Source organism: Larimichthys crocea, chromosome XXII, assembly GCF_000972845.2.
Source record: "Larimichthys crocea isolate SSNF chromosome XXII, L_crocea_2.0, whole genome shotgun sequence".
NCBI lineage: Eukaryota > Metazoa > Chordata > Actinopteri > Sciaenidae > Larimichthys > Larimichthys crocea.
In genome coordinates this window covers 11,100,790-11,124,622 of record NC_040032.1, presented here as the reverse complement: position 1 = coordinate 11,124,622, position 23,833 = coordinate 11,100,790, and the positions used below count along the sequence as shown (strand labels likewise).

General features: G+C 42.8%; 1 protein-coding gene across 1 annotated transcript in view; it reads right to left on the bottom strand.

Moving 5' to 3' along the window:
* Positions 1–23,616, bottom strand: part of esama (endothelial cell adhesion molecule a) — a 48,080-nt gene extending 24,464 nt beyond the window's left edge. Inside the window, exon 1 of the mRNA XM_019267678.2 lies at positions 23,166–23,616. Coding sequence (XP_019123223.2) covers positions 23,166–23,232 — 67 coding nt within the window. The 5' untranslated portion in view covers positions 23,233–23,616. The remainder of the gene's footprint in view (positions 1–23,165) is intronic.
* Between the last annotated feature and the right edge of the window lie 217 nt (positions 23,617–23,833).

The window sequence follows — 23,833 nt, the reverse complement described above, 5'->3', positions numbered from 1 at the left end:
TGTACTACGTTACTGCTCAAATTTGATTCTATAACATGAGTTTCTGGCACAATTACAAGCTCCTGCACACAATTTGTGAGATGAATAACGAGGGAAAGTGAAATGTCAGTTTAAGTTAAATGTCAGACGGGTATTTCTCATCTTGTTCTTCCAGCAGGTAATGAGCAAAGTGAACTAAACACCCCCCCCTATCCGTTTCAGTCGTCTGCTAAGATAATGATCGTCTCTTCTTTAAAGGAGCAGGCTGTCACACGGGTTGCTTCCTCCATACAGCTACTTCACTTCACAGAAAAGCTTGTTGCTGTTTGATCCAGAGCTGGAGCAGAAGTAAACCTCCATATTTTTCTTTTTTTTTCTTTCTAGGTAAGAGCCACCGCTTTTCTGAAACAAGCCATTGTATGCTGCAGCCTGTGCCTTCTACCCAGAATCCCTCCGGACAATGGACAATGGGGTCCGACTCCTGTTACCGAGCACCTGTACACTCGTGCACACAAGCAGAAACAGGAGACCGAGTCACACACACACACACACACTCTCTCTCCATGCATTCAGACCCCCTCTGTCCCTTCTCCAGCTACCACAGCGTGGCTCCAGTTGCAGGAAGGATGGGCGTGGTGCCATCGTTACACCGGCCGCTTTAACAATCCCTCCCTCTCAGTGCAGCCGCCTTTATCCAGCCATCGCCGACAAAAGGTTACCAAATATCGATCTGCTACAGCTGAGCAGCTGAGGTCTCTATCACTCTGACGTGACAGATTCACTCCACGTTCACTTCTCCGTGCACACTGCCACTACAACAGAGGCTGTTATTTACCGACAGCCTTTTTGTATTGAAATGAGGAGAAGACGAAATGGATTTATTTATTTTGGCGTCCAACCGTTATCGGTTGGATTGATCGCCGCGGGGTGGAATTGGTCGCTGGATGGAGAGGAGAGCGACGACAGGAAGGAAGGAATGTACTGGAAGGCCTTATCTGGGAACGCCAGGCCGCTGTGATGGGAAGTGGAATGTCAGGAGGTGAAAGAGGAAGTAGGCTAGGATGTAACGTGCAAAACACACACTCGCAGTCAGACGTGCACAAACACACTCATCCAAGCAAGCGTGCACACACACACACTTTCCTGCCTAATCGCCAACGCTAGTGAGACGTACACCTCCCATCACTCTCCCGTCTCTGTTATTTCATTTGTATTTCCTCTATCTCCTCCATGTCTTTCACTTCACTCCTACTCCCCGCAGTCTTTATCAGCAGTTTTTCGACAGAATAAATTGAATGGGGAGGACAAACAGGGAAATGCAGCATTATGGTGCTCAAGGTATATATACTGTATATAAACTGGACACAATAGGGTTTATATCTACTTGGTTATTTCTCTTCATTTATCCAAAGGATAAGTGGATTGTAGCCTGGTCGGGTCAGGAACTGATGTTAATAAACACTAACCCGTTTTAAATCCAAATGTAGTGCAAGGTTTTACAGAATAATGTGCGCGTCCATCCACTACTATTACGCAACATTATTAGGAGTTAAGCTTGTTTAAACCACTGCAGGAGAGAAGAGAGTGCAATAATGAAAAGAGAAAAATCCAAACTCATTATGCAGAATCAAACCTTTCCGAGTGATTATTATATCATATCATTGGCTAATTATTAATGATTGCTGTCATCAGCAATAATTCACTCTAATCAATCGACCTTTAGTGGGAATGAAAAGTTCAAATATATGAATACACACATGGTTTACCTGTATCAAGAGTTTTGTTTGCTTGATATTAAACTTCAGTTTGATTAGTTCACGTGTGATTTTGCACAAATCCCGGAAAACATTGTTCAATCACATTATACCGACGCATTAATTTATAAGTGGGATTTTATGTTTTAGCTGCAAGGTGGAGCTCAGTTGAACTACTTCATATAATGTTTGGTACTTTAATCTATTCCAAAGCATTTAGTCAGCAAAGTGACTAATAACTGCAGCTTAAAATAAGTGCTGTTGAGTAAATAAAAGTATAAAGTAGTGAATAATACAAATACTGGTCTAACCAGAGTCCTAAAACAATCTGCCCCTGATGATTGATCATCTCGTTTCAAATCAAACACATTTTTTATTTCACAAAATGTTGAATCTTCTCTTCACTTTAACTTATTTGCACCTATTAATTATTTCCTTATATTTAAGAGTAGCTTGTTTCTGTGATCAAATGACCAACATCAATGAATCAATAAGTAATGAAAAGCTCAACGTGAGAGTAAGACGAACTAGTTTCATAGGTCATTTAACCAGCCTCTAATATTATTGTTTTGTCCTCAATTACAGAGTGCATTGCCACAGCAGCCACAACCTAATGAAGCGTTATATTCTCATTTCAAATGAATGAGTTACTCTCCACAGATGAGTGTAGGATGGATAGTGCAGAGTAACGAGGTCATTTCTACAGTGCAAATAGGTTTTCATCATGAAATGCTCCTTTTTAAAGGAAGGACCAACTCGTGGAAAATCAGAAATAAGACCAAGCACGTTGGAGGACGGTGGGTGGGAGTAATTTGGATGAGGAGCACAAGACTAAATGCATCCTAGTGGTGATCAAAAACAGGAAATTTCTGCCTTAAAGCTTCCATCCTGCCTTGTGTTTTCAGCTTCTTACACTTCGTTAATGAGCGCTTTGAGACCTGGCTCGTTTTGTAACACACTCGCCTTTTTTACCAGACGTGGCTTCAAAAGATTTCTTCTAACAACTTCACTAAATCCCGTCCAGCCCTAATCTAGGTTATTCGGCTGCGAAGCATACTGTATGCTGCGAGTGTTTCGCTGTAGCGGTGGCATGAAGCTGCAAATGCATACACACATCAACACACACCTCTTGCTGACACCCCGGCGTCTGTTGGCATTTGTGCCTGTGTGCTGGGCTGTCACTTGCAGTGTGAAATAATGCATGGGCTCCAGAGCGGGGCCACTTTCTCCCTCTGGTTCTCCTGAGTGGTCTGACAATCGAGGGCTAGCTTTGTCGCAGGAACCGGCTCGACTTAGAGCCCTCCTCAACCCAAAAGATCCACACCACTCCGGAGACAAGGCCGGTTAATGGAGCCCACTGGGTCCTCTAACTCCACTTCCATAAGTCAGTCAGATAAAGTAAAGACGGGGGGAAAAATGGAAAGTGCACGACGGGGAGAGGGTTAAAGTAGACACCAAAACAACAATCTGTGAACACAGTGCTGACGGGGCAGGAACGACAATGACGCCTGACAGCAGCATGTGATGAAAATAACAACCACCATGCATAATGCAGGACACTCTCCCTCCACTGAACCCGAGCACTCTGGACTCTCCAGGATGTTTGCCGTCCCTCCTAAAAAGCCATCCGCCATCGGGGAGGGGGGCTCGCGGTTTGTGCCTTTCCCCTCGTAGACGACGATCGTCCGACGGCAGCGAGCATCCGTTAGGAGGCTTGTAATTATGCGATGGGCATTGGTGATATCTATATCCTGCTCCAACCTCAGAAGTGAGTTGGTCGCACTTGATCTGCCCCAGCGGGTCCCAGGGGTGGCAGGAATTACCCTATCATGTTTGAACTGTTAAACAAACAGATCAGCAGTGAGGAAGGAGGAGGTGGAGGCTCGGGCATGTGCTCAGTCATATACAGTGAAACATGATCCTGTGTCAAAAAATGCTGAATAATATATGCTGCTTTTTAATAATAAAGGTGTTGGTATCTGTGTCAGTGATTATGGCCCTTGTATCTATCAGAACCAGACACCCATCTCATCTTGAGTCAACATAAATGTATCTGATTAAAATGTGATGTGGAGCTATCATATCAGATCGCTCTCATGGGTCGTGCTCGATGTCACTCTGCAAAAACTTTTTCCAAAACAACGTGGTCGTGCTCTCTTAATCTGTTCCTCATCCTCTTCCTGTTTGCGAGTGAGGAAGGTGTGGGTGGAGGGTGGAGGTTAACTCTCCTCTACGCCTCCATATCTCTGTCCGGCTGCAGGCTAACGCATGCGTGAAATTAACATTGGCGAATATTCGTTCTTCCGTTCATCCTAAAATCTCCTCAAGCGAAGGGGAAAAACTGCAGCTTCTTCGCTTGTAGTTCAACTTTGAACTTTTGAAGTCACGGCCTCAAACGATAAGAAAGACAAGCAAGTGATGGTCACTGTGACTTTGGGTGATCCAATTAAATCTGAAGACTAAATTAACCACACACACATTATTCAATTCTTTGGAATCAAATCACATGGTAAAAGATGTTTTTTTTTTTTAAATACAAAATAACCCATTTTGCTCATTACTTACAATGCAATCACACTACAAACAGACTTCAAGGCCAATATGAAGGAGGAACCGTTACAGGGACCAGGAACTCATGAGGTTATTGTATCTGAACCTTTTCCAGTTTTGGTATTTGTTTGTGAGATATGTTGCTGTCCGTTTCTATTTAGCATCTCAGCCTCAACAAACATACAGTAAAATTTTTCACTCTGCCTGATAGTGTGAACCAAGTGTGTACTTTCAAATGAAGTACATAATATTTGTGGTCAGGCCTCCATCACATCGTCCGTTGACACTCAGTGTGAATGTTCAGAGGGAGTGTTGAGCCGCATTTTGTAATAACGGTGCATTTTGTAATAAACGTCCAAAATGTAATAACTTTTTCATTTCATTTTGTAATAAAGCCGCATTTTGTAATAAACTGCCCCAAAGCATTTTGTAATAAATTTTGCCGCATTATGTAATAAGTTATTACATTTTGACAAGATTATTACAAAATGCACTTGCAACTTTTTTATTTTCTAGGAAATGTAATAACATGGTGCATTATGTAATAACAATTCTAAAGCATAGTTTATTTGTTTGTTAATTGTATTTTATTTTACTTTAAAGTATTTGTAAAAGCTAGGCCTATTATTAGTATCACTGTATTAGCCTAGTAGCAGTACTTAGCAATTACTATCAAAGGTTGCATTAACAGAGAATATTATGTAAATTGCAGATTTTTTGCATTTGGTAATAATCTTGTCAAAATGTAATAACTTATTACATAATGCGGCAAAATTTACTACAAAATGCGTTGGGGCAGTTTATTACAAAATGCGGCTTTATTACAAAATGAAATGAAAAAGTTATTACATTTTGGACGTTTATTACAAAATGCATCGTTATTACAAAATGCGGCTCAACAGGGAGCTAACGAAGAGCTGCTCTGATTGTTCTTGTAGCTTTCCCACTTTTTTTTCATGTTATAAGAACACAAGCATGTGTCTAATAAGTTGTGCTGGCATGGTCTTGAGAAAACAACTACCCACAAGCCCTGTGGTAAAGTGTGTGTGTGTTTGTGTGTGTGTGTGGCACGGCATGTGCAAATATGAGACGATGTCTGCAGCCTGTTAGCGAGTCCTACCAAGAGCTGAGGCGGGCGGCGAACATGCCCTACGTGGTCCCAGTGAAGGGATTCAAACGGACAAGAGGCGGCCAGCCACTGTATGGGACTAAAGCAAAGACTGAGGTGCTACTGTAGGCTGGAAATGAGCTCTTATGTAAGAAACTTCATCCTGTCTTCTGTAATCCCCATCCCCCCGTCTGTGCACACACACACACACACACACACACACACACACACACACATCTTTGAGGCATTAATAAGTCATAACTCAGATGTTTTTCTCTCCTCCACACCACATCTATCCTCATTTACAGAGGTGTAGAGTCAGTTAGGCTGAGGTGAGTGGCAGACAATTTCCACCACCAGTACACCTGCTACATTATAACAGCAGTGTGTGTGTGTGTGTGTGTGTTACTGTGGGTGTAAAGCTGTGCGCATGCGTGTGTGTGTGGCATGTCAGTGCTGATTACAGTGCGTGTGGAGGATTCACTGGACTGTTTCTGCCTTCGTAGGTGCCTGACCTACCTGCTCAGGTTTCATCGGGGCTGGACTGCTCACAGGACTGGAACCACTCACTTCATTTCATGTCTTTGTTGGGTGGTTATTCCTGCTGTCCCACTTCATTTACGGCTCAGTGGACTCCAAAGAGCTTTTCTTTAAGAGCGAATCTCTTGCAAAATACGCAATTCTCTTGTAAATTAAAGAAAATAAAACAATATGTACACAGGGCTTGTGTTAATTAAAGAAAATAAAACAATATGTACACAGGGCTTGTGTTAGTTTGTATTTTTCATCATATTTAAAGGTGTAATCAACAGGTAAAGGTCTATAAAATGTCAGAAAACTGTGAAAAATGCCTGACATCAAAGTGTCAGACTTTTTTAATGATATTTTTGTTTGAAATATTAATTAAACGATAAATCAGTTATTAAAATATTTCCTCAGATTGGAGCCGAAACGTCTAAAGAGGGAAGATTTATTTTGGAAATCTCTTTTGCATATATATAAACAGTAAACTATGATGTTGTGATGACCGTGCTCTGCTCTGTGTTTCAACAGACATCATAAACTGTGTCACCTCATTACTTACGAATAACACACACACACACACACACACACACACACACACACACACACTGTCTGGTCAAGTCCTTTGGCTTTGTCCGCCTCTCAGATTAAAGCTACCGGGCTAATTTGCTGCTACGTCGCAATTCCTGCATAATCCCTCTCTAATCCTCACCGACTCGATTAAACAGCCAAATCTCCAGCTCAGTATCTGGCTCTATCTGCCGCTCTCTTCATTTGTGCTCGCTCTCCTCCACTTTCTTCCCCCTCGCCCTCCCCTCCACCTCTCCACTCTCCTCATCTTCTTTATCGTCTTTGCGTCGTCTGCCTCCTTCTCTTTCAGCCTCTCTCTCTCTTCTCCGCTATCTTTTTTTCTTTTTTACTCACTCACTCTGTCTCAGCGTCCCACAAGATGCTTCTGTCGCATCTTTCTTCCGTCTCAGATAAAAAAAAAGCTGGACCGTGAGGTCACCTTCAGAGGTGCTTTTGCCAAAACATTTGGTGTAGCTCAGCTTTTTGGACATTTAGGGAACATATCTGTCTTTGTTCAAGCAGTTTGAAGTTCGATGTTGGTCCAAAAGAAGTTTTGGAGCACATAAGGAAAAATACATTTCCAACTTCTTCGTTTTTTTCCCCCCTAAAATCTGCTTTAAGACTTTGGAGCTTACACGTTCAATGAGTTTAGTGAGTCAAGTCTCCTCAAAATAAAAAAAATAAAAATAAGAATCACAGTTTGGAAGAAGAAGAAGGATCATTTAATAATTCTGAAGTCAGGGAAGGAAGTTAATCGACCTTAAAGAGCTGTCTGAGTCTGAGCGACAGGAGACCAGAAACCGACACCATCAGCTGTGTGTGAACACCAGACCAAAACCGCTCACAGCATCATCTGGGAAGGGGTCAAAGGTCATCGACTGGGAGCTAAAGATCACCTCTGACCATCACGATCATTTCATAAAGATTTCATACTCGCATGACACCGACTAAATCATCTCCATGCCACCTGAACTCCATCTGCTGTAAAACCAAAATTACAGTCCTAAATTATGTCCTCCAAAAGCCGTTAAGTTCAGTTTATGCTTGTGGGAGAGACGGCGGCGCAGGCCTCTGCAGACGGCACACTCTGGCTATTTATTAGATTATTACACTATTCTCTGAAACAACGGGGGCAAGAGAAGAACTCCATCGACCAAACGTGGCAGCTGTGCAGCTCCTCAACGCAGTGGAAGAATCGCAGATGAAGTCCTCAGTCATGTCTTCAGGAGCACACTGACCATACACAGTCCAGCCGTGTTCTAGGTTTCAACCTCGTCTTATTTCCATGCATCACACCACCACATCTTTCTCTTCTCTGCGGGTTTATGATTTATTGAAAGCACGGGGAGGTGTCACGCACCAACTCAGTGTGCATAACCTTGGGCTGACATCACCCCACTGAGTCCAAGTTAAACTAGGCTGGGACAAATCAACCTCAGTGCACTTAGTGTCACTCCGCTCTCATTTAATCAGCTGATAATGAGAAGGTGGAACACAGGAACACACACAATTCTTCACGTGTTTGCCGTCAGTTCACCCGACACTGATTTTAGTTTTCCATCATTTATAATTTTACACTGACGGTGAAGTACAGCTGTAGATACCGTCACCATATCAGTGTCTCCATTTCAGGAAGTCGGCTACTGAATATCGTTAACCGTTTAATTCACCAAATCTGCCTGTCACGGCCAGCGCCTGCTGTAAACACACGAGTAGAGAGATGGTGGGTCCACCCTGTAATTAAAATGATAAAATAAGGATAAAATCTTCAAATATTCAGATCGCGGTTACGCCCATGAGATGCAGCTGAGAGGGAGAGTCTGCGTGGAGCCGGTGCAGTCAGAGCAGCATTGATTAAAATGTTAAGAGTCTATCTGCTCTAAGACGTCTAGACTCTAGAGAGTCGCTTCCTTAAAAGTTCAGTGATGGATCCTGTTACAGATCCTCCAAACTCACAAAGGGTTAATTTCAGAAGGCTCTGCACGCATCCGTCCATACGCGCAGACACAAACTATTTACATAAACCATTCATCACACACTGAAGGGAAGATAAATGACCCATCCATTAACGATAACAATCAAAGCTTAAGATTCGGTGTGTGTGTGTGTGTGTGTGTGTGTGTTTGCATCTGTACACTCGGGTGTCTTCACAAGTATAAGCAGATCAGAGCAAATGCATCTCCCGTCTTATCGCGCATTATGCATGATGCTTGTGGCGGTAATTGATTGCGTAACTCCCGTCCTGAACTTTGATGGAGAAACATAAACAAAAAAAAGTCTGATTAAGGACAACAGTCTAATCAGCATCTGTCCTCATGAAAGAGGCGGACGTTCCTTCCTCGCTTTTGATTCTCGGCTTTTGTATTTTTGAGGAATGCACCACGTCTGACGTCAGTCCACTCCGAAGAAAGAAAAACCACACAAACTGAAGCTGCAGGAATTGAAATTAAAAACAATGCACTGAATATTAAATCAAATCCAAAAATGTGTATATATAGAACTTTTCAGTAGGTTGGCCTGAATATGTCAAAGTGCATATCAAGGTTTAGAATAAGCAACTCACAGATGTAGGAACGTTTTCTATGTTTGAGTCTGAAACTAGTACTGCTGCAGAATAAACAGAGATGATGGAAGATATTTAAACTCAGCTGCTCAAAAATGAAAAACTGAAAACATGTTAACCGTCTCCATTTAAGTGCTCGACATTTAAAAGGATAAACGTACTGTCACCACTTAAGCTGAAAGTTTAGATGAGCTGCTCAACACAACAGGCCAGAGAGGGGGAAAAAAATGAATGGCACACAAAATAACTTAAAATAACACACTGCTTCATATTAAATAAACCAAAACCAACCAAAAATAGGCTGTAGCTGTACATCCGCAGGTGCATTTATGCAGAATTTACACCTTTTTTCACACTGCATGGGGCAAACACATAGAAAGTACTGACAGGTGCAGTTTCTGCAGGACAGACAGGATGGACAAATACATGGCGCATCATTAATAACATGTCAAATAAAGCACCATACAGTGAGTGGTAATGTACACATATTTGCAAAGTCAAAATACCACACTTCTGATGCAACTATACTGTAGTAGTGAGCTCACATTTACCAAGATTCGGTATAATTTTTGCTTTCATACGTTGGAAATTTGCAATACAAGCTATAAAACTTTCTGCAGAACACAATAGTTTTTTTTAAAGTTACGTAGGTGGAAAACGATGTCACACTCTCTGCAACTTTCCCTAATGGACCTCGGCACTAACTTCTACGAGGCTATTTCAGTCACCTCATGTTGCCTTGATGATGGATCGTATATTACACCTTGTTTAAAGCTGACACTTTACTGATGTTCAGCATCAGAGACGTGGCTGCCGTGCTGCTGCCTGTAATTGTGCTTCAGTTGCTTCACATTAAGTCATTTTTCACCTTGTTTAGCACACTGCCTGGCCGTATTAACAGTGACTGACCTGGACAGAAAAATGGAAAACAGTTCATAATGACGAGCCGCGCATTGGCTCCGTCACGTGGCTTGCAATGACGGAGGAAAGTGCTGCAGCCAGCGAATTACGGAAAGCTGAAGAAAGTGAGTAAAAGAGGGGGAGAGAGAGAGAGAGAGAGCGAAAAAAAATTCTGGTTGTCACTTGACAGCTTGGGTCTATTTTTAACACGGGGAGGAGGTAAAAGACAGATGAGCGACAAGTTTCGGCGGTTAAGGGGAGTTCTGATCGTCCTCCTGTGCCGCGCTGTGTGATGTCTTGCTCGCTGACAGGTAGTGTCAGGAGGGGAGATGAGACAGAAACTAATATTCCTCTGTGGCTTCCGTGTGCTTTCCAACACACTTATTAAACACAATCTGTAAAGTTATTTTGCTGATGATCATGATAGCAGAGGAGGCACGTTGGGAGAGGGGGGGGGGCGGAGGAAACTCGAGAGCGATTACGGATCCGACGAGACTTGCCTTTTTGTCCTCCCAGAGGATGTGTGTTAAAAAGTATGAGTGTGTGTATGTGAGCACATGGATGGAGGGGGTGGGGGATACATGGATCTGCCGTGATGATTAAAGTGTCCCCATTGAGGGAATTGGTGGGAGTGTTGCATGGGGGTGTACAACAAGAGTATATGGGAGAATGAAGTGACTGGGTCTCCAAGAGGGACAAATAACATGTTGCATATAAATGAGGATTTTCATTTCATATGACAGTGTGATGCAGTGATAATAAAGCTTTTGTGTGCACATACGTACGAAGAATATATATGTGCATGTGAGTGTGGTCCACACCGTCTGACAGGATCCCTCCTAGCGCTGCTGCTTTATGCCTCTCCCGTCATATATATCCTTTTCTTCCACCGAGTTAAATCACTGCATATGAGAATTCAGATTTCTTGGGAATACAGAAATAGAGCAGCAAGAGGTCAATTGCCTGTAGATTGCCAATTGCCTTCAGGACGTCATGCGTACATCCACATAAACAATCCGGAGTGAAAATATCTGCAGGAAAATGTGAGCACTTTGCCTAATTACTCTTAATGTCTGGGGTTAATGGGCTCTCACGGATGGTTGGCCTCAGGAAATCAGTGAACATAATGACCAGTCACTAATGAACGCTCGAAACATCGATGATGATACGAGCGAAAGGCTGTCGGAAAAGAGGAAGAAGGAGGAAGAGAGGGCCCAGGTTTGGCTCTGCATGCGACATTAGAGAGATCTGTCACTTTGTGGTTCAAGTGGCGAGACTTTCCACATCCTGAAACAGAGTCAGCAATGAGCTAAACTCCCTCAAAACCCGGACCTAATCCTAATAGATCCTGTTTAGCATACAGTTGAGAGACGTCCACCTCTTCAAACACATGCGCTGGCAGAGATTATGGGGCTTTCTGTGCCTCTGCTGTACTGTACGTCAGAGCCCGGGTACAGTCCTGCTGCTGCATACAGATACATGAGAAGAGAAATGAACGAGGGAGGGGTAATGTGTTGTTTCACAGGCAACAGTGACATTTTGGAGGCTGGCATTCGACACGGCACACAGACGTTCTGTCAAAGCTACTATTTCCTTTGTGCTTTCCTGACTTTACTTTATATGCCATTGTTCCCGGCTACAGAATCAGAAAATAGAGCTTGCGTCAGACATTCACTGGGAGGAAACTGATCTAGCCTTTCTGTGGGCCCACAGATCCTTGGTGACTTTCACAATTAACAATGGTTGCATGTGGGGGGACAGCTGGACCTGAGCGGCGGACATCAATGCCATGTGAGGGGGATTTACTGCAAGTGAGGGGAAGTGTCTCTGCTGGGACGAAAATACAACCCAAATGAAACGGCCCTCTTTGAAAAAAGGAGGCTGTCCTCCCGGCGAGTGGGTCAAAACCAGCCGCTGCAAACAATATTTCCACACAATCATGTGACAAAGTCATCATGACTGGCCTGGGACAGCCACAGATCTTGGATTTTGGTATTCCAACAAATATAACATAAAATTCTTCTTCTAAAATTTGAATAATACATCGTATACCCTATCTTTAAGTTCCTTGAATAGAGGCTGGCTCCAAAAGTCTCTTGAGCTATTTCCCTAAATTACATTAAGGGTTAAAGTTAATCAAGGATGTGGCCACTTTGAGTGACAGGTGGATGGTTTCCACATCCAGCCCACCTCAGCTCCACCCAGTCGAACACTGCCGAGATGGCGCCTGACTGCCGACGCCGTCCACACTGAGCTTCAAAATGGCTCTGCAGAAACCTGTGGGTGACGTCATGGAGACTACACCCATGTTTTTATAACATCCATGGCGTTAACTATAGAAATGTCACATCATAACGCAGACTTATTTTCCAACAGTGATCTGTGGAAGGATCAGACTGATCTGTGTGTCAGTCAAAGGTCCGTGGACAAACAACTTGTTTTGTAGATTCATTTGGAGCTTGTTGTCAATAAAGACTGCACAAATTACTGCCCATTTGTGTGACAGAGTTTGTTAAAAGCACTTTGGCACTTAATCTGATGAAAACATGTTTTCTCTGAGGGCTGTTGTCACTTGGAATGGAACTGAAGAAACAGAAATCCAATTATGAAAGTGTTGGCGGAGATCCCCCCCGCATAGTGGGGGGGGGAAAGGAGCATATTAACAGCATATTAATACATATCCACTCTCATGTCTGTGGGAGAGGGTGCATTAGCCAAAGGAGAGCACAGGCGAGGGCGGTGATGTGGGAGATATTTTCAATAAATAGCAATTATACTGTATATGTTGGAGCGTGGTGAGGACGCGGGGAGGGAGGATTGAAGGGGGGGATTGCACCTCTGAGCCATTATCGGAGATAATGACATCAAGTGAGCTCTCTCCGGAGTGTAGTTGTGTGTGACAGAAAAATAGATAAGAGCTCATAATTACATACACCACCCAGGGAGGCAAGGAAGAGAAATAGATGGAGGTAGAGATGGAGGGAGAAATTATTTGGAGGAATAAACACAAAAAAGGTCTGAGGCTGAGGAGTTCACATACAGACACACTCGAAACCACCAAACACAAAGAGTAAAGGGACTTTACACACACATAATGTGCAGAAAGCAGCAGCACACACACACACATAAGACCCTGACTGACCTGAGACTCTGATGCTGATGAGATGCTAGAGCCGCAGCTCTCAGGAGAGATGGGATGAAGGCGAGGAAGAAGGAAGAGGATGAGGAGGAGGGTTAGATGACAAGATGAAGAGGAAAAGAAGAGGGCAAGGAGGAAGAGGAGGTGGAGGTAGGGGTGTAATAATGTTGATGAAAAGACACTGGGAAAGAAGACCAACAAAGGAGGGAGGCATACTGCACCAGGAGATATTCTTATAGTTTAGCTTCTCTCAGTCACTTCAGAATGACCACGAATGTTATTAATGAGATTGCTCGCGGTGAGATGCGATGAGCTGACAGGAGGTCCTGCCCTCTGGAGCATCACAGGCACAAGCTGGTGAAGTAACACGATCGATAGAGCGGCTACTTTCAGGACTTTAAGGATTGAGACTGCAGGAAACCCTGGCTTAGCCCGGTCCCTCATGAAAGGCTCCAGATTCATTCATATCTCAAATCACGTACAGGTGAGGCTGAGACCGCTGCTATCTGTGGAGTGTCCAGCTGATCATCTAAAGACGGTTAGACTCTCTTGAAGAAGTATTTCACCTTGGACTGACTGCCTCAGAATGATGCTTTTACATTTATTTGGATCAATAGTGAACTCATTCATCATGGTGACTGTCATCTTGGACAAAGAGAATGACGCCTCAGTTTGTGGGACACGGTGATGAAGGCAGCGTGAGCGGGGACGATATTTGGTCATTTTATGCCCAAACCAAGAAATTGAATTTAACAATTACAGTAAATGATGGAAGGAACAATCTAGAACAGTTCCTCTACAAGACTTTCTCCCAAGGGGAGATGGGAGTCCATGTGCAGGAGGGGTACAAGGATTTCTACCCAAATCTTTTTATAAATAAATTACAATTTCTATGCACTGTGTTTCATGTTGGCTTTTGTGCCAAGCCTCAACAATATTTATAAATCTATTGTAATTTACATTCTGGTATTTGACTGGACTACTTTGCATCGTGTTGAACTTGGAGGCCATCACTGAATATTGCTGTATTTACTGGTTTCCTGCTTATTTATTCAGTTCATTTTTTATTTACATCCTTGCGGCTTGTGGCTCAGGAGGTACAGCGGTCCATCCACTAATCAGATGTTCTGCGGTTCGATCCCCGGCTCCTCCAGTCTCCATGTCGAAGCGTCCTTGGGCAAGATACTGAACCCCAAATTGCTCCCGAAGGCTTGCGCCATCGTTGTGTGAGTGCATATGAATGGTTAGCTCCTAGAACCTGATGAGCAGATAATGCCATCAGTGTATGCGCTTTGAGTGGCTGGAGGACTAGAAATGCGCCATAAGTACAGTCCATTTACCATGATGAGAGTTAGATGAGAGTAGCAATACCAGATATCTCATATCTGCTCATGAAGCTACAGCCAGGAGTCCATTAGCTCAGCATGCAGATTGGAAACCGGTCTAACAAGGTCTCTGACTGAAAGCTTTGCTACATTAAGTTTTGCTAAGCTTTTCAAAGTGATGGTTATGTTTGAACGCCACCAAAATAGATCTGAATTTGACTGCTCCCTGATCTGTATGCCTTTGGCCTTCTCTGTGTGTGGTGGTGGGGCAAATCCCACTAATCCTTGACACCGAATTGCACTGTACTGTTTAATCATTACTGACACCCTGCACCTTTCCTCCCACTTCAGCACTTTAATAGATGTAGGTGTGTGTGTGCCCCATGAACGTGTAGCTGCACTGGCTCAAGTGAGTATGTCAGGTCGACAGTCCACTGAACTCTCGTGACAGTCTGAGTCTCCATGACAACGTATTTCACAGATCCTACTTGAGATCGAGCATGTCTACTTGCTACCTCTGTGCAAGTCTCAAAAAGTGTTCTGCCTTCTCCTGAGGTTGATACGTGGAACTCTGGGAGACGTAGGAAGTCACTAAGAAGTCGAGGGTGGGATTAAGAAAGAAAAAAAAAAAGATGTTTCAAAGCTCCATCAAACATGTCTCCTGGAGAGCATTAAACATCACGCTGTAGATGGATGATTTTTAGCAGTGTCAGGGGATCCTGGGAGGGATTTTCCCTCAGCGGTGTCTAAAGGAGACAAGTTACATAAACCTTACTTGTGTCTCCTACTGTCTTTCTAATGGCACTTCTTCATTCGCTCTGCCTCGCTGAGAACACCAGTACAGCTCTGATGCCCTGCAGGCTTCAGCTTAATAGTGTGACTATAATGACTTTTTCCACATAGTTGCCTGCCGCCAGAGTCACCTCATGCACAGTTACTCCATCTGGCTTTCATTGGGCCACTGTAATTACACTTTAACTAAAGACAGAGATCTTTTTCTCGGCACACAGGTGTCAGTTGCATCGGTGATGAAAGGACTGCTTGTCCTTTCAAGGATTGGCTTAAGCTCTGATGGTAGCAAATCTTTTTATTTCTCTTTCTCAGTGCAACGACCGGCGTGGCTAAAATGGTAAACGGTGACGACGTCCGACTGGTCGTAACGTTTATTCAGTGAATAACTTCATAACAGTCCAAAATTAAACTTGCTGATTTGCGGTTTGTGTACTTTGTGTCTAGACTCAGCCGAAGATTATTTATGAGGGAAGAAACTCCGCTCCGCAGCACCACTGTACAATCACAAGTGGACTACGTGCACACAAGTGTGTGGGCTGAGTGTTTATCTATGGAAGGGCTGCATGTTGTGGTCATTGCTTGCTATTGTTGAGATATTACGTTATCATTTTGATGAAGGTTACACAGCTAAAGGAAAGCTGTTTGTATTCATGCAGTTATTGAATTGTCAAACATGCAACACTGCTTGAATTGGACTGGTTACACTAACTTAAGCACAGGGCGGCTGTGTCATTCAGGTCATTAGACGTAGTGTCGGCAGATACCTGGAAAAACCTGAAAAACTCTTTTCTCTGGACATCCCTGTTAATGTCCAAACCATCACACCTGTCACTACGCTGATAAGAAGATGAGAAGCATCAGAATGTGTCTGAATGAACTCTAGCACTGATTAACTGATCTAAGTAATAAATCAGAGCAACATGTCAAGCAGGGTGTAAGAAATAACTGATGCATGAGAGATTTGGCTACAACCACCATTCTTGCCCAAATTCTCCCTGAACTTCAATTACCACCTCCACTGAGCAAATTGTCCTGGGGAAAACCGTGCAGGTAACGGTTTTATAAATTGCTACAGGCGGGAACGCAACCATGTCACAAATCAATGTCACTTCTCTGGCTAGTGGACACTTTCTTTTACTATTCAGGGAAACATGCACCTCTACAGGACCATAAGAGCAGGAAGGGAATACAATGAAAGCTTCTCAGTGACATACAATGGTAGTACGCCTATTACTGAAACTGCTCTCAATCTATGAATAAGTCAGGAAAGGCCAAATTTAGAAGCTGTGCTATGTGGTACACCAATGGTTAAAGAGACATTGTAGGACCCGTCCATCATCTGATCGATTACAGCAGTTTATTTAATAAGTGGGAATGGAAACCTAACAATGCAGCAGCTCACAAATGGATATTTGATTGGCAGCGTGTGATTATGAGCTGCCTAAACACTTCAAGGAGAAAAACGGGGATTATGTCAGTGTGCCTGAAGTCATAAGTGCATCTAACCTCCATCCCCACCCCCACCTAAATACCTCCAAGTAAGAATTATTTGACACAGGCTATCTTGTGTAAGCCCATGCCCTCAATTCCCGTCTGTCCACAGCTTTATTAACTTTTTTTTTTTTTTTGAAGGACAGGTCAGATGGATATATGTGGTTGCAGTTGTTGTTGACTTCTGCTCGCAACATCTGTCAGCGCCACTGGAAGCAAGCTGCGTTCACTCACAGCAGTGGTGTCACTGGAGGCAGAGATGTGCTATGTAACCTTTGGTAATATCAATTTGCACAGTTACCAAAAAATCCCATATTTTGGTAACTCTGCTCCCCCGTGGGATGAGAAAAATCTACAAACCTTGACCTCAGGGGACCCTTTCAGAAGCCATTAGATAAATGAAACGGGTGTTCAACGAAAAACAACTTAGTTTTTTTTTTAGAAGCATTTTCAAATGACATGGCTTTCAACAAATTGGCAAATACTCTACCGTCTTCCACGTCTCATGGGATTACAGGAATCAGTTGTTACTAATAAAATATTGATTTTAAATAACAACACGGACCCTGGACTGACTGCTTTTGTCAGGTCACTGTTGTGTTCTTTAAATCAAAGTTATGAACAGAGCATTATAGATTCCTGTATTGCTTAATTAATGAATAATGCAATCAGACTTTTAATTTGAAGGGTACAGGTTCACATTTTGGGGTTTAATATGTCTTGTTGTTTTTTTTTCTCTTCCTCTTTCAAAAGTGTTGCTTGTGTAGGGCAAAATGTTTTGTCATTTTGATTTAATTTATACCTTTTTCAGAATAGATGTGTTATTTTTCTGATTTTTATTAACTCAACTAATGGATTAATTGTTCTGGATCTACTACAGGCACAGAGGGCAGTAATGCAACTGAAACCCTGTGAATGTTTTGTTTCTCTACAATTGAAGTGGGCTTATGCCTGACTATTTTTGTATGATTTACATTTGTGTATTCATCTGTTGAAATATTACATTATGCTCTTTTCTCTCATTCCATTCTGGGAAGGCACAGAGAATATTTTTACAGATTTAGATTTACACTACATCAGCATCAGGGTGACTGTTCCTGCTTCTCCAAAGATCAGATTTCAGAAAACGTCTCGTTTTGTTGGGATCATTTCCATGTATCTAATGCTCTCTACCCTTTTGTGATAAAATGTCAATTAAATAGAACAATTAAATTGAAATTAAATATCTTTCTACAGTGCTTTAAGTCAGTAATAGCTATGCTGATCACCAAGTCAGTGACCTATTAGTTATTATTAGTGGTTTCTGTACTCAATCCAGGGGCAGATAGAAAAAGAGGCAGCCTGGTGTGAGGATGAATGTAGATGGGGAATACCCAGTAATGATGCCAGACTGGCCTTAAGAACCACCTCATAAGCCTTCTGCGGCTCTCTTGGCTGTAAATAGTCATTATCCAGCGTGCTGTCAAACCTCTGGCTACAGTTGCATCACAGGCAGCCTTATATTAGGAGTTTATCAGGCTGACACCGTCGTCTTGTATTGTGCTGCAGTTCAGCAGCATTATTATAACTTGGGACAAACCCTACGGACTTTATGATGAAGTCTCTATAAATAGAGTGTTTATTTGTGTATACATTTGTTGAGGGAAACTATTATTGTCAGTAAATAGTTAGTGTCAAAGGTCGACTGGAAATAACTCTGTTTATGTAGCCCATATGCAAAACAATACACAAAACCAATGTTTTACTGACCACCAGAGATTTCTATCAGAGCATCAGTCACTCAAAATATCAGCAGCCATGTATGGCCTCTCTGCCCATACGGGTAGGGTGACGTTGGATTCTTCTATGAGGAAGAGAAAGATTAAGGAAGTACATTTTGTGTGTCTGCGCCTTTAAGAGTCCCCAGGCCAGGGCCCAACGTTGGGAAAGTCACCCAGTGCCTTTCTCATGACCCCTGAGGGGAGGCCTTTTCCCTTTCTGGGTCCATGGATCGAGATGTAACATCAGAGGAAGTCCAGGAAAGGGACAACCAACATATCCGCAAATCCCAACATGCATGTCATGGCTAGCACTGACTCACTGCTTCTTACTGTCTATGTTTGCATGCACACACTCCTCTAATTTGCCTCTGAAGATAATTCATAAATTTCTGTTTTCATGTATTTACATGAACATGTGACAGTGACATCCAGATATCTCCAAACAGCTAGTTACTGTTGCTCCTATGGCAGTTTCTCACAGTTTATCTCATGTCGGGACTAAAAATATGAATGTTTGTGTATGCTTAAAAATAGTAGTAACTCAGTGAATGTGGGGCAGGAGTTGCAACTTGTCAAACCTCTAATGGTTAGCCTGAACATGGACTTTAGAGGTCAATGCAGCCTTTAATATATGCAGCTAATACTGCAGTGCTCCACATTCTTTAATCACAGCATTAATCCTGTGAATGTGACTTTAATTAAGGTAATATAATTAGATTAAGGTGTTTACATGACCCCCAGGCTTAATTGCAGTATTTTTTATAATGAAACTAAGATTAAAGTATCAATATACAAGCCCGAGCCTCTGTTTGAAGTGACTGTGGTTATTTGATTGAATGTCCACCAAGAAACAAAGAGATGCAAAGTGATTACAAATGACACAAAACGAGAAAAAAGAGATCCAAAATGAGATGCAGTTAAAAAGAGATTACGAAAATTACTACAAAAAGCAAAAAAATAATAATACAAAGAGTCACAAAACGACTTCAAATTAAATACAAAACTACTACAAAGAGATACAGTCTGAAAAAGATGCAAAACAATACAAAATAACAAAGAAGTGCAAAATGACAACAAAGAGAAGAAACAAAATAACTACAAAGAAACACAAAATGACGACAAAGAGATGCAAAGCAACTACAAAAAGATGCAAAATGACTACAAAGATGCAACAGAAGCACATGTCACTTTAGTCATTTTGTGTCTTTGTGTTGTGTAGTTCCTACATGGTAGCACGTTATTGAAAAGACATAACATCAGAGCCTCTGTTTGAAGACTATATTTTTATATTCAAGTTTCCACAGGTATGAGGGGAAAAGACTGAAATGGAGAAGCATGTTAAGATGCCATGATCGAAGCTATGTAAAATGTCTCGGACAGCGATGGCTCTCTCTTTACCCATCAGCGTGAGGTTGAACCTGCACTAATCTCCTTTCAGGTTCTTGTTCTCCTGGGCCTTGTACAGGGTGCCAGTGGGTGTAAATACACGGGATTACAAGAGGCACTGGCACATTCGCACGGACTGACGATTGGACATCAAACTGCCTCGCCGAAGGGGAAAAAGAGTTCACTGTTGTATTTCCGTATCATTACGTATGTACTGATAAATCCCTCAGTCTCCTTCCTCAAATCAAAATTGCACCAGTTGCTGGGGACACATACATGAGGACCGCAGGCTTCAAACTGCTGTAATCCCGGCTCAAAGTGGAAAGGGGCTTTGCTGCACATCCATTTGGTATTATTCTAAGAAATAGGCAATTAGAGATAAGGCTATAGTTGTGACTTGGTGCAAACTGCATGCCATGGCCCTCCCTATGGGACATATAATATATTTTGGGATGAAGTGTCGTCAGGGTAACAATAGGGAGTGAGACGGGAAACAAAGCGATGTTGCCACATTGTCAGTATGCCGAGCTTTAAAACATGCTGTGTTCTAATGGGGAAAGGATCAGTGCCCTAAGGGGCCATGAGTTAAAATAATATACAGCACATAGTTAAAAATAATGCTTGTAACCTCCTCATTCACTACTCTAAATCACTGAGCGTTGCCACTGAAAATCAGCAGTGGCAGCGCAGTTCTCCTTTCACCCCCATCCCCAACGGAGCCTTTGAAGCCCGTATGGATTGACCTTGTTAAATAAGTAAAGTCCATTGTGGGACCAACCTGGAAAACAAATGAAGATGTTCTTTTGCCAGATGGTGTGTCCGGAATAGAAGTGTAATTGTAGAACGGCTAGTCGAGAGATAAGGCATGGCTTATACATCGCCGCCATGAACAACTGGCCTTTGATAAGGAACATCTAGCTTCAAGATTAACGCATGTGCTCATGTAAATGCATTCACATCACACACACACCCACACACATATCACTGAAACACAGTGTCAATGTCAGGAATAACAAAATGGCTCTTTCCATTGCACACTGTCCATTTTATTGGAGCTGGGAACAATCCATCGACAATTTTGGACAACCCCAATTTGTGCTATTTTTCAATCCGCATACTAAAAATTTGAGTTGGCCTGTAATTATTTACTGACTGAATATCTCTGTGTTCCTACTCAGGCTGTCCAGGTAACATGAATGGGCCTAAACCAGACGCTTCAGAGAATAAAACCGTAAATCAAGTGACGAGGATTTACTGGAGTGAAGTGAAACAATATGAGAATGAGGGTAAATTAATTTAAGCAATTAGAAAACAGTGCGTAATCTGCACACCGCCTATTGAACCCAAGCTAATGCAATCAAATTAGCTGATCCAAACACAACTTCACTGAGACGATCTTAATGGGTTCATGCGATTAAGAGGCAAAGTTTATTATAAAGCTATAAACTGCTGAGAGGAAGCACAGAAGTTTGGTGCCAAATTAAATTTTTAAAAAGTAACAATGAACTTCCTGAAGCCCAGTCAGGTGTCATCAAATCTTCTAAAGTCTCTCATCAACAGTCCGAAACCACAAAATATAAAATTTTCTATTATGCAAGAGGAGAAAAAGCAGCAGATTCCTACATTTGTGAGTCTAATGATGAAATGTTTCGTTTATATTTCCATCCGTCCATTAGCTTCACTCGCTTCAGAGGCTGGTGGCGTGCCCGGAGCTGATCCTGGCTGACATTGGATAAAAGACAGAGCACATACGCTGACGCGCAAATGAGTGAGTCAAACAGCCAGTGGAGATTTGAAATCACATGCTGCTTCTTTACGTGACCGCGATCACTCATCAACAGCGTCCGATAACATTCTCCCCCCACTGCTCCGATTCTTGACTGAAAACATCAAATGAGGTCTTATCTTGTTTGTGGAAGGACGTTTGCTCACTTCCTGCTCTAACGGACTCGGCTACATCAGGGGACTGAAGGAGTGCTCAGCTCTTCCTGTTGCCACAGGCCGCTATTCATGAACACTTCCTTTCTGTATCTTGAGCAGTGTTTTCAGGACACACCTGCAGGGCGATTGATGGTGAGTCAAACAGGTCAAGGTCAGCTACTAGTATTGTCCTGTTGTGGTGTGACTCTGAATCACAGCCTGCTCCTCCAGATTAGTCACTAGAAAACAGAACTAGCAATCACTTGTTCAAATGCCTTAAGGGTGTCTTAATACTAATGGGCTCTGTTTTGTAAGATGGTTGCATTTCTCAGGTATTACCCGCCGCTCGGGGGGGTTAACAAGCAGGCCTGGGATTGCCTGTGTCAGCACATGGGATTGTTTTGGCAACATGAGCTTTGAGCAGCCGAGAGAAAATGTGAAATGTCTCACAGGCCTAAAATGAAAGTCACAAGCCTTGTCAGTCGGAACTGACACGCACTCACCTGAAGCAGATGGAGCCGCCTGACTTTAAATGGATATCTCCTGTTCTTCCATGTGAGAGCAGGAGGGTTCGTGAGGAAGAAATCTGTGGCCACGTTAAACGTGAACGTCAGAGGCGTTCATGGACCAAAGTGTGAGTGATTTAAAAATCATGACGCATGAATATGAACTTAGAGAAATCCCTTGTTGCTATTTAAAGAGGTTCGTGTGACCTAATGGAGACTAAACTTGCCTCTGGCAACAAAAAAAAAATCACAATAATCTTTTCCTGTCAAGTGTAAGATGATGCGCCCCCTCTAGATAACGCTGTTCAAAATTTTACCTGGATTAATCATTTAAAACTTCTCATTCCTTAAAAACATTTGCAAAACACTCAAGCAGCTGTACCGTGCCCCAATTTCTAAATCAAAGAGATGGAGGGGGGAAAGTAGGCTGCGTGTACTGTACACTGAAAGTAAGGGTTTAATACATTGCTAGAGAGAGAGAGACAGTGATGGCAGAGCCAATGTTGCAGCAGCTATAAAGGGATTATTCTTCCCTGGAAGACATAATCATGTGTAACACACTTGTTTCAAATCCTGTGAAAAACAAACAGGTGTTTCAGCTTTTCAATCCAACCTCTCCATCCTCTGGCACGCAGAACAGGACCAGGAGCAGACCTTTGTGTTATTTCCTCATTAGTTATTAGGCTACGGTGAATTATGTCTGCATGGTTTCATCTAGGAAACGTGCTTTACATGATGAGAAGGGAAAAAGTGGGTTAAAAATAGAGGAGAAATGTAGTTTAATTCTAAATTATTATCATCATTAACCCGATTTCAGGTCCAAACACACCTGAGATATTAAGGTGTGTGTGAAACACAAAAATAAAATGAATCAAATGTGAAAATAAGTTCTTCACTGACCTGAGAGCCCCCACACGAAGGTGAATGAGAGCAAAGTAAGTTTCCTCCAAGTGATATAGACCTCCATGGTTGATGCAGCCACAGTTTCCACTTCTCAGCGTGTTAGTGTCCTTCACCCGGCTTTATATATGAGCTCTGCTTCGCCTCGGGGCAAAGCTCTTCAAGTCTGTCAAGTGGTTTTCCTTCAATCGAGCCGGGGAGGGAAGGTGAGGGACACTTCAGGTGAGGAAATGTGGAAGAAGACGTCCAACCCCAGCACCGCTGCAGGAATCGTTCCCCTCTCTCTGCTCGGAGTTTGCGCTGAAATGGAAATAAAGTGATGCGTAAATTGGATCAGCACCTCTGACTCTGCGCGACCCTTCTCCTCCTCCTCTTAACGCTCGGCTGCATCTGCAGTTCAGTCCTTATCGACACGGCGGCGACTTCAACTCTGCAAGTTGTCATCCTGTGTCCTTTTTCCTGAGAGAGAGAAAGAGAGAGAGAGAGAGGGAGAGAGAGAGACCTAGAGAAAGAGAGAGAGAGAGAGAGAGAGAGAGGGAGAGGGGGGGAGAACCGTGCCACCTCAGCGAGCGCGCTGGGCTCGAGTTCATCTCAGTATTAACCGGACTGTTTCCGGTGATGAGCATAAAAATAAATCCCACTTTTTACACACAGCATTTGGTTGAATG